Raw genomic sequence first — 17,142 nt, forward strand, 5'->3', positions numbered from 1 at the left:
ATATCTATCATTTAATATATTGAAAAGAAAAGAAATAAAAATTAATCATAAAAAGAAAAAAAATAATATTAAAATTGATGTATTTAATAAAACTTTAATCTATCTAAAATATCTTATATTTTGAAATAATTTTTTTTTAAAAGTATTTTATAATTTTAAAAAAATATATTTAAGTTTACAATTTCGCTCGTGCGATGTGAACATTTTTAATATAGGAAATGGTCTTAGATTTTTAAAAGATCAACCTCAAGTCTTTCTATCAATTTAACTATTAAGAAGTAATCATTATTATTTGGTTTTAATATATTTTTATAAAATTTATCAATATTTTTACACCATAAATTTAGCCAAAAAAAGAACGAAGTTGTTAGAAATTTACGCCAAAAAAATATTTAATTACAACATTACGTACGTCGTATATGTGTAAGATTATGAAGAGAAAAGTTTGCGAGAAATAAACTGTCATTATATTAACATAACGTCTCTCGAAAGATTCACAAAAACCAAAAGCTCGCCTCGCCTGTGAAACACTTTGCGCTCTCAAATCTCGTTTACCTACTCTCGCTTTCTCTCTTAAATCCACACCCAGCACTACTTTCTTCTTCTCAGCTGTTCCGTTCCCCTGAAATGCTGAATCTTGTGCACGCCCATTTCTGAAATCCCCCTAACATAGGACAATTTCTTGATCTTCTGCACGCACAATCAGCCATGGATAAACGTGGGGTTCGGGAATGAAACCTTTAAGATTAGAGGCAATGTGTGGAAATTTCAGAGTCTTATAATGGTGGCTGCCATTTCTGAAGCAGCTTCGACTGGCCCACTGAGCACCAAGGCTTCCTCGACCCACCAAAACCCATCGAGGCCTCCACTATTACCTTCAGAGAAAGACAATGGGACTCTTCCGAGAAGACCCAAGGGTAGGCAGGTTTCTTCCAGGTACATGTCTCCTTCTCCATCGACTTCTACTTCCACTTCAACCTCTTCTTCGTCTTCATCTAGGAGATGCCCCTCTCCCCTCCTATCACGTTCCATCAATTCCACACCCTCATCGACCCCTTTACCCTCTACGGTGCCCAAGCGGTCCCAATCAGTGGACCGTAGGCGACCGGCGACTCCGACAAGGCCTATAACGCCTCTCCTACGGCAAGGTAATTCCGGTGATGTGTCGGTGGCTACGAAGCTTCTGGTCACTTCTACGCGGAGCTTGTCGGTTTCCTTCCAAGGGGAGGCGTTTTCGCTTCCGATTAGTAAGACAAAGGCAGCGACACCCACTTCGAGTAATGCCAGGAAGCCGGCAACGCCAGAGCGGCGGAGGTCGCCTGCAGTTAGAGGTAAGATTGATGGAGGAGGAGATCAAGTCGAGAACTCGAGACCCATGGAGCAACATCGATGGCCGGCTCGGGCCCGGCAGTCAAATTCGAGTTCCAATCACTTGTCAAGGAGCATGGATTTCAGTGGTGATAAGAAGCTTGTTGGAAACGGGTTTGGAAAAGTGGTACGGGCGTTGCAGCAATCAATGATTGGTGATGGTAGAAGGGCATCTTTTGATGGGCGATTGAGTTTGGATTTAGGTAAAGATGAGTCATTGAAGGATGCTCAGCGGAGCTCAGATGTAAATTCAGCAAATGATTCTTCGTTGCCTTCTGATCTCACTGCATCCGATACAGACAGTGTTTCCTCTGGTAGCACTTCAGGAGCACAAGATTGTGTTGGAGCTGGCAAGGGTCGACCTCGTGGCATTGCTGTGTCTGCGAGGTTTTGGCAAGAGACTAATAGTCGGCTGCGCCGTTTGCAGGATCCTGGTTCACCATTATCAACAAGCCCTGCCTCAAGAGTGGCAGCTCCTTCAAAGGTTATTCAATCCAAGAAGTTCACTAGTGATGGCCCGCTATCATCCCCCCGAACTATGGCTTCCCCAATTAGGGGAACTGCTCGTCCTGCATCTCCAAGTAGACCGTGGGCATCTACAGTCTCATCACCATCAAGGGGAATCTCTAGTCCATCTCGGGTGAGAAGTGCAGTTGCCAGCTCCATCAATAGTAATTCTTCAAATCCACCTTCAATTCTTAGTTTTTCAGTTGATATCCGGAGGGGAAAGATAGGGGAGGATCGAATATTTGATGCACACTCTTTACGGATTCTGTATAACCGATATGTGCAGTGGCGGTTTGCCAATGCAAGGGCAGATGCTACCTTTATGGTGCAGAAACTAAATGCGGAGGTATGTTTATCATGGCTCCAGTCAAGCTCTATTTGCTTACTATGGTTTTAGGTGCTTGTGATAAATATAAATATCTCAGATTGATTCTTCTTCCTGTGTCATGTTGGTTGCTTATATGCCCTATTCTCTGGAACGATTTAGACTGATTTGGGTTGTCATCACTCATCATAGTTATATCATTCTAGAATATTTACTAAAGAACGGATTGTTAAACTGTTATTCATAAACCTGTGTTAGATATTTTGGTTTAGAGAGTGATTATGTGCCAACCTATGCTGTTAGTTTTGGAGGCTAGCCTTGAGCGAGTGTTTAAAGGTCTTGCTTGAAGTACTTTTGTCCTAGATTTTGGATTGATTAGCATGTTTAATCTCATATTGGTTTCTTGATTTATTATCAAGGTCGGGAAATTTTAGAGGGTATTACACGTCCTGATTTTCTTTCTGGTAACTACATTGGATGGTCACTATTTTCTAGCTGTGCATAGTTTGTTCTATTTACAAATGAAGGCAAATCCGTTAAAGGAAGGTGTAGAGTGGAGTTCTCTAGTCTTTTTTCTTGTTCTAAAGGTCAAATGGCTATGAGAAACTTATCTGATGGTCATTCATGGGGTTCTTTGAATTAGAAAACACGCCCGTTGCTTCTACCTTTTTAGAGTTGTAGTTAGGTTGGAATCTAAAAGTATTCTACACAAACAAGCGCTGATGCTTTTTTGTTTGCAGTGACAAAGAAAATAGTCATTGGCAGTGACCTAATGAGTATGCTTTCTATAGCAAGTAGTTGTATGAAGACATTTACTCTGATCATTTTCCAGATACAGATTGTATTCAACTTACTTTGTTGAATAGTCTTCCAATAATTTTGTAACGATAATGTAAAGGACCTTCTTCTTTGAGCCCATTTTTAATGCTCATGAAGTCATGAGTTTTATTGGGTTCAATGATATAGTTGTCACGTTCACCATTATACGTGTCAATCATCTTGACCATAGTTAGAGTATAATGAAGTTAATCATGGACCTTCACTTAGCAGTTTGGGCTTGTTTAGGGAGATTGGAACCCCTCAAATAAGAGGGTATGAAGTAAAAGAGTGAAGTGGAGGGAGAGAGATAGAGAGAGCAAAAGAGGTTGGTCCCACTTCTGCCATGCGAGTCCTATGAAAGATGGGCCCACCTCATTCTCTCTATCTCTACTTGGCCCCTTTCCTTACTTTGTGGGATCCAAACTCTTATTAAGGGTGGAATGGTCCTTTGAGATGATATCAAAGCCTCTATGACCAAGCTGTTAGGCGCTTGATCCTAGTCACTCTCATTTTCTGCTTTTTTTTGGTTGCCTGAACATTCCGACAATAAAAATAAGTTACGACACAAGATTTGGCAGTCTTGTGCTTTGTTTGCATTTCATGCTTGAAGGGCTGTCATGTGAGAGGGCACGCTATTGATATTAATAAAGCCAATTGTGGAACTTCACCTAACATTTTAAACTTTCTGGTTGAAGTGGTTCTTGACAACTATGTTTACATGACACAGTTTGAGCTCTTCATATCTTCTGACGAGTCCAGAAATCTTTTTGACATTTGATGATATCATTTATGGTTTTCTGGTGTCTGATTTATTTTGACAATCTCTTAAGTGAAGCTTTTATCATTGAGGCAGTAACTCTTTATTAGTTTTCTCTGCAGTTAGTTTTGTAGTTCCGCATCGAAATATATGAATTCCTAAGATGTTTAAATTGAAAATGGCTGCTTTTTTTTTTCTTTTGCTGACAACAATGGTACTAATGTTCACTAGCCTTTATATTTTATTGTGTCAGAGGCATTTATGGAATGCATGGGTAACAATATCAGAACTTCGGCATGCAGTCATACTTAAACGAATCAAGTTACTATTGCTGAGGCAAAAGTTGAAGCTAACTTCCATCCTGAAGGGACAAGTAAGATTCAGAGGTTTTGATTGCAAATGATTACTTCTCGTGTAATTAGGGTTGTTTTTAAACCAGGTTTAAGAGTTGAAGCCCAGAGCCCATGCCAGCATTCCCTCTGCTGCCTTGGCCTTTTTTAAGGAAAAAAACAAATATTTTGTTAAAAATTATGAAATGACCTTTGAGAAAAAATTCATATAAGTCTGCATAAAAATATATTTTTCCAAAGAAAAGGAAATTAAAATTTTCACGTGTCCGTAATTTTTTTTTTTTTAATGAGGGAACTGATCTGAGCCAGCCTAGTTGGGTTTTGCCCTGTCCAACTTGGCTTGATTTTGGTCAGGCCAATTGGGTTTGTGCAACCTAGTTTCGTACATGTAGCTCTTGAAAAGTGATACGCATGATAAATTTAAAAGATACTTCTGCACCACTGGGTCTGTTGAAAATGACAGCAAATGTTTCTATTAATTTGTCACCTTAGTACAAAGTACAGTGTTTGATGATATTTTCAGCCAACTACACGCATGTAGCTCTTGCAATGCTAGCTGCTGTTTCTGTTAAAAGGATTATTATTCAATATTTACATGAAACTTAATATTCGCCAATGCTTTTGATAGACTGCTGATTAACTATCATTATTGTTTGTCATAAGTGAAGTTTGTTGTGCTTGGTCCTATAGATTCCTTATTTGGAAGAGTGGGCCCTTCTTGAAAGAGAACACTCCAGTTCTTTGCTTGGAGCAACTGAAGCTTTGAAGGCCAGCACCCTCCGTCTTCCTGTTGTTGAAAAAGCAATAGTATGTGCTATTGCTTTTTATTTTAAATACTCATCACCATTTCACAATTGTCTTTAATAATCGCATAATGTTATTCTTTGTAGGCCGATGTACCAAATCTGAAGGATGCTGTGGGGACAGCAGTTGATGTCATGCAAGCAATGTCATCCTCAATTTATTCTCTTTCATCGAAGGTAAACTTAGTTTCTTTTCTTCGCCTTTTCTTCCTAATGTGCTCCTTCAGTACAGGGCATGTGTTTCTATCAATTGTCAATCTAAGATGTGGAAATCAGGTTATGGCAAAGCTGATTTTGTATTGTAAGTGCTTCCTTTTGTTTTAGTTGGGACTTAGGTATAAGTCATGTGAAAGTTAGAAATCCGGAAAAGCAATTTATTGATGCCATCTCAATACATTTGATGTGGTGCATTGTTCCGATTAAAATGTTCTAATATACATTGGATTGGGTCAATAATCAAATAGATATTTAAGTCCCCGCAGTAGTGTACCAAACTCTAAAGATGTCATACTTGTCTAAAAGTCATGCTTCAGTTGGTTGGTTCGATCGTTGCCTCCTATTTATCAAGCCAAACAAAGTCAGTCTTAATTTCATTTTATCTCGACAGCATCATAATATTTGTTTGTAAATGTTAACAAAGACTATTATATGATATAAAAATGATTGCACTTAATTTTTTCAGAACATAACGATAAACCTTGCAATCTAGTAGCTATTACCTTCTCCTTGACCCTTGTCACTTTTTCATCTTGGTAGTGGAGTTTTGACAGACTCCGCAGTATCAGAGGCAAAGCTATGCAATGAAGAGAAATATGGCCTAGAGAGATGCTAAATGTGGTTAAAGTCTACTTAAGGAAAAAGAAAATGAGGCCCAAAAGGAGATTGTGTGAGGTAGCGGAAGGACACAAGAGCACCTATCAAGGGACAGCCACTTTTGCCATGTAGTGCATGAGTGGAGAGAGAATGTTCAGGGTGGAGGGAGCCTGTCCTCTTAAAATCTAGGAGTTGGATACATTTTCTCCTCTTTTATGCCTTCCTTTCTCCTCTGTTCAAGTAAAGGAAGCTTTAGTTCAGCTTCATGAATGATATCAGAGTTAGAGGTTCCATTAAGTTTGTTTCTCCAAATAATCATCTTAAATCCATTCAAAGGATTAATTCTGTTATCTGTTAAGTTTGTCAAAATTAATTAATTATGAACTGAGGAATTTTGATCCTCACTGATCTTTAACTATACCATCTAGTTGCCTACTTAATATGAAAGGTGGAACTAGTGGTCATGGTTCTGCTGCAATTAGATGCACATTTAGATTACATAATTCAGCTTTCTGTCTCTCTTTCCTTTCATTATTCTTTTTTTTTAGGGGGGGAGGGGTTGTTAACAAACTGTCTAGTATTCAGGTACTATCGAATAATCTATATTCAAGTTGGGTCGGGTCCAATTGAGAGGGACTTCTTCCAATATTGTTATTTTTTCCATCCACAATACTTGGACATGAGATTTTGCTTGAGGGTTGTTGAGTCCCTTACCACTTAACCCAAAGGCCATTGGTATAATTCAGCATCAGCTTTCTTTAAATTAGCAAAGCATTTCCTGAAGTGCAATAATTTTCCAAGTGTCTTTTATTGCTGTATAATTTGTAAATAGGGAGCTCAAATAGGTGTTTTGGTTGTTTTTTATATGCACTATACAACTTTGAAAATTTCTAGCCTTAATGACGTTTGTTACATTAGATGTTTGGTTCACATAGAGAGCAATTCAAGCTGGAGTTTTGATGATGTATGTGGTAAAATTTTATGCTAACCACCTGCACACCTGGGAAAATCAAATCTTTTTGAGTGCACAGTGGTTGATCATCAATGATAAAATCAGCTGTTGTCAAATCCTTCTCACTCATTCCAAGTCCATTAAGCTTCTTATTATGTCTGACTCAGCTGTTACGTTATTAATGTCACTTTTGGCCAAACTTTGCTTGGGTGACCTAACGTTGTTATTGTTGATCCATCAGTAAACTGGATGGCTTGCTTAAAAACTGACTATTCATACCTAGAAAATGACCAATTTAGTGGGTCAGTGGTTATGCTGACAGGAAAAGAAAATGGCATATAATGTCATGATTACAAGATATTAACATTAGACTGAATGATTTGATAAAACCCAAAAAAAAGGTGTGTGATAATATGCATGATTGTGAGAATGGAAGATAAGGGGAGAAATGAAAGGGAATCCTATTTCATGTTTGGCCTCTGGGAGTTATTTAATAAGGAGAAAAGGAGTGACCTCCGGAATTCTTCAATGCTATTAGCATTCATGCTGTACAGTCCACAAGGTATTGACTGTGGATGACATGCCCCATTGTGTGTGTGTGTGTGTGTGTGTGTGTGTGTTTTTCCTGTTTTTAAGTTCTTGCTTTTAGATAGTGCATATTGAATGTTCAAAATACATACTTTAGTTTTAAAAATGATTGATGTATAGTCCCTTGAACAATCCCTTGGATCCTAATAAAAGTAGCTGGAATCAAAGCTTTGGTGCTTGTGTGTTATTTATTTGCACAGCCACCAAGAGGATTGTTTTGCTTTATCACTAAAATGGTAATAAACCAATGACGCAAAACACCAAGCAACATCCTGAGAATCTTCACTTAGTTCTAAAGGAATTGAGGAGTGAACATTTTTCAGAAGACTCAAAAGTGGGAATTGGTTAGATGTCTTCAGGTTTTTTTCGGCCAAATAGATGTCTTTAAATTTAATTTACTGTTTTGTGTTACCCCAACAAATATTATCTCCTACATTGGTATTTCTAAAATCATTTGCTTCTAACAGGTGGAAGAAACTAACACCCTGATGGCAGAACTTGTAAAGGTGACTGCAAAAGAAAGGCTTCTGCTTGAACAATGCAAGGATTTTTTGTCATCTTTAGAATCTATGCAGGTAATCTGTCTTTATCAAAGCTCTCTCATCTATGAAACACCAAAACATCAAAGCCGGTGCTCTCTCGTCCATTATGTATCTTGCAACTACAATCATTAGAAATGATGTTTTGAATTATACTCCTTCCGTTTTAAAATAACTTTCATTTTAGAGTTTTAGTTTAATTTCAAAATAATTGTCGTTTTATAATTTCATTGAAACATTACTTGTTCATTCTTGTACCATTTTAGCCTTCACTAATGAAAATAATGTTCCTTATCAAGCAAGATAAAAAAAATAATGGTAAATGAAGTCCAAGTGCCACCTTAGAAATAACTTGCTTCTGTAAGGATATTTTATTCAAATATCATCAGATTTCGCCAGAGTCCAAGTTATTTGGTAATTTTCGTAATATGTGTGCATGGCCATAAATGGAAGTTACTTTTAAAACGGAAGTAGTATTTAAATACTACATTTCATCTTGTAGTAATGTTTGTACTGTGTTCTGTAAATAAATATTATTTCTTATCCCAAAAAAAAGGATGTATGGCAATGACAATTTAGTCTTAATTCCTCATTAATCCACTTTCAATTTTCTCATAGCTTTTTTTTTCCCTGGTTTATTACACTATACTAACAGGTCAGGGATTGTACCTTGAGAACACATATATTACAACTCTGTCGTGTTCGGACTGCCAGCTGCCGCCTGATAACACGTGTGTACAACTGATCTTTCTTGACTTCTCACTCTTACTGCTAACACTACCTACCCTGCTTTTTAACTTCCCACGGATGAAGATGACACAGAAGGTAACGAGAATGGAATACGGAGCTGATAGCTAGCTGGATTTTGATTTTCTGTGTTGACATATTTTTGAACCTGATGTGTTCTTGTTAAATGTCGTGTAGTATATGTTGTGTATGAATATGATCACAGAAAAAGAAAAAATGTGGCTTTTTTTGTTCTTTTTATTTGACTAGGTAGCTGTAAGCAATTCGCTTGGTTTATGTATATGTATATAATCAACTAACCATTTGTTCATCAGGTAAATTTGTGGCTAAGATCCTTCATTTGAACACCATTACTTGCTGTTTGATTGTTGCTATTATCAGTTTTAGCAACCTCAGGCTTAGATTGTTACTCTCTGCAATAATGTGTGCACTGCGAAATCTTAAGCCTCTGGGAGATCAAGTGATTGAAATATGAGCATAATGGCCAACACGTGAATTTCACGGAAAAGTGTGTTGAAACTTGAAAATGCTGTGCTTGCTTGGATGATGAAAATCAGGTCCGTTCACCCAATTGAACTAATAAACTGGTAATATTTCATTATTTCCAGTTCAATGAAATATTTTATTCATGTTCTAATCGTTAATCTTTAAATCATTGTCTTTGACTAGTTAAATGTCTGGTTTTCAGTGCATTGAAATTTTGCATGATAATCTTTGCTTCAACAACATCCTATCCTATATGCTCATGGTGAAAATAATCAAACTGTTAAGCGTTTTTACTCATAATAATGATAATAATAATTACTACTAGTTTACTATAGCAAGTTCACCTTCATCACGAGATCCTTTCTTCGTTACAGTGAGATTGACTGGTGTCTTTAACGCGTTTTCTGATAAATGCAAATGAAATAAGCATCTTAGACTGGTAATAGAATAAATGAAGTCGTGTTAATGTAAGGCACACAAAAACACGTTGCTTTTAAATCAATGAACACGTTATCTGAATCTTTTACGCCAAACAAACTTTGTTCACAAGCAATAGACGGGCGCAGAATCTCGTGTTGTTCTTGACGATTTGGACTTTTTTGTTTTTTTGTTATCTCATCATGTACCAAACAAATGATATTTTCCTGTGACATCTCTGGAAATTTTCTCAAAATACAGCTCGTGTTTATAATTATAATAAATTAAGTATGTTGGATTTTTTTTATAACATAAGTATATTGGATTTTACTATGTATAATACAGGTAATTCTTTAATTGATTGATTGTAAAAAAGAAAGAAATATAAATATTTCTTTGCATAAATTGATTTATCATGAATAAATCAAATCAAATATAAAAGTTTATATGTACGTTACGTGTATTTTTTGATTATATATCTCACATTTTTCATAGGTTTTTTGTGATATTTCTTTTTCCACCGTATCTTTTTTTTAAAATGATCCTTATTATTTATTTTTTTTACCCTGAAAGGCTGAATCTATATAAATATTTCTCAGCAATTGGCCAATTACAATCAGAGGCCAACGCTATTCTGACCTTAAAAAGTGCGCATATCACATATGAAGTGAAAGGGAAAGGTTTAGACATTTGTTCATCACACGCATCTCATCAGAATTCATTCAATATTATTAAAGATAAATATCTTGATTCAATTTTATAGCATAGAAGGTCCTGGATTAAACTCATGTAGATAGATAGATAGATATAATATATATATATATATATATCTATAGAGAGAGAGAGAGAGACTACTTTCCTATGTTCCATTGGCTACATGCATAAAAGAGCATAAAAGAGCAATATTGCCTACATAGCCTCAAACAACTGAATCAGTATTCAGCATTACCCCTCAAAAGTTTTATTTTTATTATTATTCACTCAACTATACTATGCCTTTTTTTTCTTTTTTAATGTAATCCCTCTGATTCAAAATATTGAATCCCCTGTTCTGTCTTTGACTTAAAATTTATCAGTAGAATAGTCTAAGGAGTCTCCTTTCGGTACTGCCCTGTAGTCTACTCCCAAAGGCGGTCGTTTCAGACACCTCCGTGGACGGCGTCGCCGCTCGGTGCTTCTTCGCTCTCTCCGGCATCCCCTGATCACGTGCCTGAAAATTCTCCACCCCATCAATATTAGCACCACTGATTACCTTTCCCTTGAACATCCTTGACGTCGAAGATCTTTCACCTATAATAATGTCCCTCGGATTATCAAAACTGTTCACGGCAGACCCAAAACTCTCATCTTCCGCCTGAACTGAACCTCTACCGCTGCGGCCGTCAATGGTGAAATCTGAAGACAGTGGGTTCAACGCGCCGCCAAGGAGCACCGTCTCCACCGCCAACTGACAGAGATGCCAGTTCCCTGTCCAGAGAAGCCCCACTGCCCCATTCACTGGGTTTATGGTACGTCCTACCGCTTCATACAATAACGACTGAAACAAGTCTGCCATCACCGAAAACCGTTAAATCATAAATCAGGTATAATCAGATCACATTTAAAGCCGCCTCTACAACAAAGTTCTATATAAATTGGATGCACTATGTACTTGCATGCATGCGCGCACGCAGGCACGTTATATGATAGAATATGAAGGAGAGAAGAGAGGTTACAGGGTCTTTGGGAGCGGGGGACGGCGGAGACGAAAGACATGAGGCCGGCACGGCCGAAGAACTTGGCGACGAAGACGGTGGCGTGGGCTTGGGCTTGAGGGTTCTGGATCCCCTGAAGGCAATGCCGGAGCATGCACTCGTCGCTGCAACCTTTTCGGAGAACTCGACAACCGCTGCAACTCATCTTCTCCGATCCTCAAAGATCCGCAATATATAATAAAACCCTAGCTAATTAAATTAGGGCTGCCTAATCAGTAATCACACACTTCAAGTGAACACAAGGAATTTTGAAGACGAAGCAACAATGCTACACACACACACACACACACACACACATATATAGAGAGAGAGAGAGAGAGAGTGGCATAGTCATAATAATTATCGAGGAAGAGAAAGGTTAGCCGGTGTTAAGTAAAAAGAAGATAAAAGGTTAAGGTGGCTAAGGCAGGAAGTATTTGGCTGGCTGCTTCCAAAGAAATGGGTGATAGCGGCTCTGGTTCTCCGCAACCCCGTAAGCCTTGGTTCTCTTCAGATAATTAATCTAATTTCCTTCATTATCCAAATCATCATGTTGTTGACTGCCTCCTATGCCTTGCAAAGTCTCTCTTGCAATTCAATACTATTTTTTTATGACATCGATTTTGGTTAATAACAGCGGAACTAGAAAAATGGTTCTCTTCAAAGCACTCCCTCCATTTTTATATATATAAAAAAATTATATCACACAACTTAACAAAATTAATTTATCATAATAATTATATGTAAAAATAAAAAAATTGCATTAAAATACATTATGTTAATCAATATGAGCATTTATTAATTATTTTTTATTAATCTAAATTATGAGAGGTGATTTAAAAAATATATAATAAATATTTATTAAAATAAATAATTTTATTTATATTAAAAAATAAGTAAAAAGTGATAATTTTTTCTACAAATAAAAACCGATGGGAGTATATGCAAGCAAGTAAAAAGTTAGGCATTTTTTAAATAAAGCTCCTACATCCCCATACCAAAATTTACCCTAAAAGTAATGGCCAGAATAAAATATACTAATTTTTATCATTTTAAGTTATTGTGCTCCAATATAATTACCACCTCTAAATCTCATCCTTTTTGTAAGATAATTTTGATAGTCCTATTTATGAAAAACAAAAAAACCTTTTATTTGATGTGTTTATTAAAATATTTATTTATACCTTCACTGGAGAAGAGAATTGCAATCACAATGTACACAATTTTCTCATGCAATTAGAAAAGTTGTCATCGGAGTCCACGAATATATTTTCGAAAATAAATTTATATCTCTAACATTTTCGTAGATTCTAATCATCAAGTTTAATATATTTCTTAGTCTTGATGAATTAGTTGTGTATTTTTTTATTAAAAAAAGACTGGAGGGAGAACATTGGTAGATATCGCAATACATCATTTTTTTTAAAAAAATAAATTATACAAAATAAAAGTTTCAAAAGGAGACAAGAGCAGATTGTAAAGACAACTGTAAAAACATGGAATTTGAGGTAAAGGATTGGTTTAAAAAGGAGAGCGGACGTCGATGAGGATGAGAACAGAGGAAGATGGCGATGGATTGTAATGAGACAACCAAACATAGAAGTTGTAGCCATTAAGTTGGATACGTGGCATCTCTATCCAATAATCGACTCAACTAATTACATTCTCAACAAAACAGAAATTATTAAATTACAATGTTTAGCGTATAATCCAACAAAAATAGGAGTGTTCGTGGAACGTGGGAATCCAGTAATAGGTCAAAACTTTTATTACAGCTCATAGTTCGGCATTTTGTGCCTCTCCATTGTGTGGCTAAAAATTGAGATACTCGTTCACCCAAAATAAGGTTAAAGTATATATTTAATCTTTTAATTTTATAAAATATTTTATTTTAATCTCTTAACTTTATAACGTGTCTTTTTAATTATTTAATTCTAATATTATTAGTTTTATTCTAATAAATTTTTACATTAAACTTTTAAATATTGACAAAATATTCTTAAAAGTTGAAATATTGAGTTTAAGTTTTTCAAAAGGATAATGATTGACATAAAAAATAATTATTTGAAACTAATGATATTAGGGTTGAAGGATTAAAAAAATACTTTATAAAATTAAAGGATCAAATTAAAACCTATAAAGTTAGAAGATCAAAAATATACTTTAGCCCCCATAATAATAATAACAATAATAATAATAATAATAATACTCCACCACCATACATTTGCGTCCTCCTGCATAAGGAGGAATTTTATTTGTCTAATTTATACTCTATTCATTTAAAAATGTAAGATATTTTAATCAAATTCACTCAAATAAAATAGTTATTTGTCTTCAAAATAACTATAATTTTTCACATTTATCCATATTTAATTGTGTCTTTCACCGTAAAATAAATATAATGTAATTTATTTAATAGGAATACTTTTAAAAAAATAGCAATAATTACACCTTGAAAGATTAAAAGTACCTTACATTTTTAATATCAAACCCTTTAAAAAATACCTTACATTTTTAATAGATGGAGTAAATTATATTATTAAGTTTTTTTACAAAATTTTCAGTTAAGCTCTTGTTAGATATTAGTGTGTGAAAACAATTTATTAATATATGGGTAGAGTTGAAAATTTATTACTTCATCCATAATATATATATATATATATATATATGGCATTTTAAAGCAAGTTATATGTACTCCTTAAGAAGTTAATTAATTGCCTTTAAAATGATACTGGTACTATATTTTAATTTTTATTCTTATTTAATAGGGTCTTATTTAAAGATGAAAATTGAATAGTTTATTTATCATGATTATTTTTTAAATAAAATATCATTAATTACACATTAAAAAAACTAAAAATGTCGTCTTCTTTTTTCAGCCTTATAGAGTACTTCATCAGTTTTCAAATATAAGAAAAAGTTCCATATGTTTTTTTTATTTATAAGTAAAATTACAAATTTCAAAAAGCATTTATCATTTTTTTTTCAAATTTTTTTATAAATTCAATATTTATTTTTACTTGTTAATCAATGTTTTAACTAAGGTGACTTATTACAAATTTTAGAATTTATAGTAATTATATTGATTGAGATTAATTAATTAATTGTAATTAATTAATTGTAGGTATTAAAATTAGGCCAAAAATTATGTACTTGGTCTTATAAACTTAATATACTTATATCCAATCAAATTATGATAAGTGGATATTAATGCATTAATAAAATTAATAAAAAAATTTATCATAGAATAAATAATCTATAAAAAATTTACATATCTTGATTTAATTAAAAAATTCAAATTAATCATAAAAAACTAAGTATATAAGTTTTTTATCCTCTTAATTTTAAATTTTTGAGTGAGGATTTTGGTTGGGTCAAAACAAATATGAGGATTTTTTTTACCAAAAATGAAAACTGAGGATTTTGACCTTGTACAATTATTAATTAGCTTGAAGTATTTTCTTTCTGACTTTAGAAGAGCATGCTATTAGAATTAAGCAATAGTTTTCACATGTAAACCTATGAATTTAATAGGATTAATAAGTATTCTGGATCTTAAAGTATTATGTGAAAAATATCCTAAATCTTAAACTAGTAAAATATGCAAGACCCTAAATTTTTAAATCAATAGTAAATTAAACCCTATCGTTAGCTCACCATTAAGACTATTACCATTCACTTAGTGGGGCCCAGTTAACATGATGATGTGGCAATCCCTTATTGATATATCATTTTTAATTAGCACCACAGATACTACACTATTATACAAGTAGCATTTTAGATCTTGAACTTTAAAATTCAGAGCAAACTATCCCTATCATTTATGTGTAGAATGCTAACTATTATATAGACTAAATTAACCTTAATTGGTCTGACATAGTGAATGCATCGTTAGCCACGGTAAACATACCATCATTTTGTGAAATGACATTTTTTGTCCTTTTTTTTACATTGTTTTTCAAATGATTAGTATCTCATGCTTCCGTATACTCTATAACTCTAATTTAATTTTATTTTAAATAATTTTTATTTATTTAATGATAAAAACTTAAGATCCCATTTGAAAAGAAGTTTAATATTTTAATTAACTAGTTAATTTGTGTTTAAAGTCTATTGATAAAATTGCCATCTTTCGCATCCATCGTTTGTAAAATTCTCTGATACTTAAACTTCATTTCAAATGAGATCCTAAGTTTTCATCATTAAATAAATAAACATTATTCAAAATAAGATCAATTAGAGTTATAGAGTATATGAAAGCATGAGATATCAATCGCTTAAAAAATATTACAAAAAAGGGGTGAAAAATGTTATTTCACAAAATTATGGGTTATTCACCATTGTTAATGATGTATTCACTGGCACTACAATAGATTACACTAAGGCTAATTTGATCTACATAATAGTCAGTGTTTTACACATAAACAGTGGGGGTCATTTGCTCTGAATTTTGAAGTTCAAGATCCAAGATGCTACTCATGCAATAATTTAAAGTCTGTGATGCTAATTAAAAATGATACATTAACAAGGGACTACCATATCAGTATTTTGATTGGACCCCATTGAGTGAACAATAACAACGTAATGGTGAGTTAACAGTGGGGTTTATTTGCTATTAATTTAAAAGTTTAGAGTTCATTTTGTATATTTTAAGAGTTTAAGATTTAGGGCATTTTTTATACAATACTTTAAAATTTAGAATGTTCATTAACCCAATTTAATATTATAACTTTTTATACAATAATTTATAATATGTTTTATTATATTATATTTAAATATTATGGGACCAAATTAAAGGTAGTGCAATGACATGTTTTTTTCCCATTCACAAAGTTTGCCTCAAAATTTTCTCAATGAAAACCAAGTTCCTTCTACTCACCCATAAAAAATCGTGCCAATTAAGTGAATACTCCCTCATCCCAAATAATAAGATAATTTAAAATAAGATTAGCCATACTTTTCCAACTTATTTTTTTTCAAAATAAAATTATAAAATTTTAAAAATGTCCTTATACATTTAGTAAATATGCTACAATATCATTTCAATTATCTTGAAAAGTAATATTAAAAAAGTATCATTAATTAAATTTTATTTTTTAAATTTTTTTATATTTTGGGACAATAAAATCTTCTTAAAATTGTCTTATAATTTTGAATAAAAAGTGCTTGTAGTTGGAAATAGCAATATAATTATTTTTTATTGCTTGCACACTTGATATCCTAGACTTGTCTTGCATCGGTCATCAAGTTGAAGAGACCTAACATGGGCCAAGACTAATCAGGATTAAGCATTGACTAGGCAACAAGCTCTATTGCAGAATTTTGATGCTACAACATTTTCAAAACTCTAATTTAAGATTATTGGTTAAGTTGGAACAATCTTTTATTCTTTCATTGATGATAGCGATATAGTTATTAATATTAAACAAGTTACAAAGCTATAGACCCTTTCAATTTCTTTAAAAATGTTTATTTTTTAATAATTATGAAATTTAAAACAATCAAAATAACAATGATAATATAGATTAATTGAAGGATTAATAAACTATTAGTTGATGGTCTGATTATAGAGATGGCTTTGAAATAAACGTTTGAATTGAATTGACTTTATATTATGTGGTTGTTAGTACACGTATGCGTTTTGATTCCTCAACAGCACCAATGCAGCTGACCCTCCTTTGACAGAAACAAAGTGTAGAAAATTCCGAAGTTTTTTTCTTCATAATTAATACTATTACTTCCTTAGCCGCTAATTAATGATTGGTTTTGTTGCTAATAAATTTAGAGTTTAATTAAACTAGCTGCCGCATCACAATTATGTGTCTTTTAGAGAGTTCAATGAATTTGATGTTCTTAATCTTAAATATGCTAACAATAGTATTCTATTTATCTCTATAGATTGGCTTTGGTTCTATTTATAAAATAGAGAAATAAGAAT

The 17,142-nt window shown here is 33.5% G+C and overlaps 2 protein-coding genes across 3 annotated transcripts; one reads left to right on the forward strand and one right to left on the reverse strand.

Annotated features, from left to right (window-relative positions):
- The first annotated feature begins 490 nt into the window (after window positions 1-490).
- LOC129293169 (QWRF motif-containing protein 2) lies at window positions 491-8,918 on the forward strand. Of its 2 annotated transcripts, none has more exons than XR_008589109.1 (6): window positions 491-2,221; window positions 4,030-4,149; window positions 4,817-4,933; window positions 5,017-5,230; window positions 7,750-7,857; window positions 8,477-8,918. XR_008589109.1 is itself a non-coding variant. In XM_054930972.1 (6 exons), the coding sequence occupies exons 1-6, from the start codon at window positions 782-784 to the stop codon at window positions 8,564-8,566; spliced, it is 1,965 nt and encodes a 654-aa protein (XP_054786947.1). In that variant the 5' UTR covers window positions 491-781; the 3' UTR covers window positions 8,567-8,918. The 2 variants fall into 2 exon arrangements, 1 of the variants encoding a protein (XP_054786947.1); XM_054930972.1 differs by having other exon boundaries at window positions 5,017-5,106.
- A 1,441-nt stretch (window positions 8,919-10,359) lies between these two features.
- On the reverse strand, window positions 10,360-11,740 carry LOC129292052 (LOB domain-containing protein 38-like). The gene is made up of 2 exons (XM_054929560.1): window positions 11,187-11,740; window positions 10,360-11,019 (listed from the first exon to the last, which is right to left on the reverse strand). The coding sequence occupies exons 1-2, from the start codon at window positions 11,368-11,370 to the stop codon at window positions 10,544-10,546; spliced, it is 660 nt and encodes a 219-aa protein (XP_054785535.1). The 5' UTR covers window positions 11,371-11,740; the 3' UTR covers window positions 10,360-10,543.
- Window positions 11,741-17,142: the final 5,402 nt, after the last annotated feature.

The sequence above is a fragment of the Prosopis cineraria genome, unplaced genomic scaffold (genome assembly GCF_029017545.1).
Source record: "Prosopis cineraria cultivar Desert tree isolate PC_DT_omini unplaced genomic scaffold, ASM2901754v1 PC14, whole genome shotgun sequence".
Taxonomy (NCBI): domain Eukaryota; kingdom Viridiplantae; phylum Streptophyta; class Magnoliopsida; order Fabales; family Fabaceae; genus Prosopis; species Prosopis cineraria.

Excerpts from the sequence above, each read along its gene's own strand:
- LOC129293169 (XM_054930972.1), top strand. The coding sequence starts at position 782 with ATGGTGGCTGCCATTTCTGAAGCAGCTTCGACTGGCCCACTGAGCACC. Across the intron at positions 4,150-4,816 it reads CTTCCATCCTGAAGGGACAA|ATTCCTTATTTGGAAGAGTG; the intron begins GTAAGATTCAGA and ends TTGGTCCTATAG. Across the intron at positions 7,858-8,476 it reads CATCTTTAGAATCTATGCAG|GTCAGGGATTGTACCTTGAG; the intron begins GTAATCTGTCTT and ends CTATACTAACAG.
- LOC129292052 (XM_054929560.1), bottom strand. The coding sequence starts at position 11,370 with ATGAGTTGCAGCGGTTGTCGAGTTCTCCGAAAAGGTTGCAGCGACGAG. Across the intron at positions 11,020-11,186 it reads CCCCCGCTCCCAAAGACCCT|ACTTGTTTCAGTCGTTATTG; the intron begins GTAACCTCTCTT and ends CGGTGATGGCAG.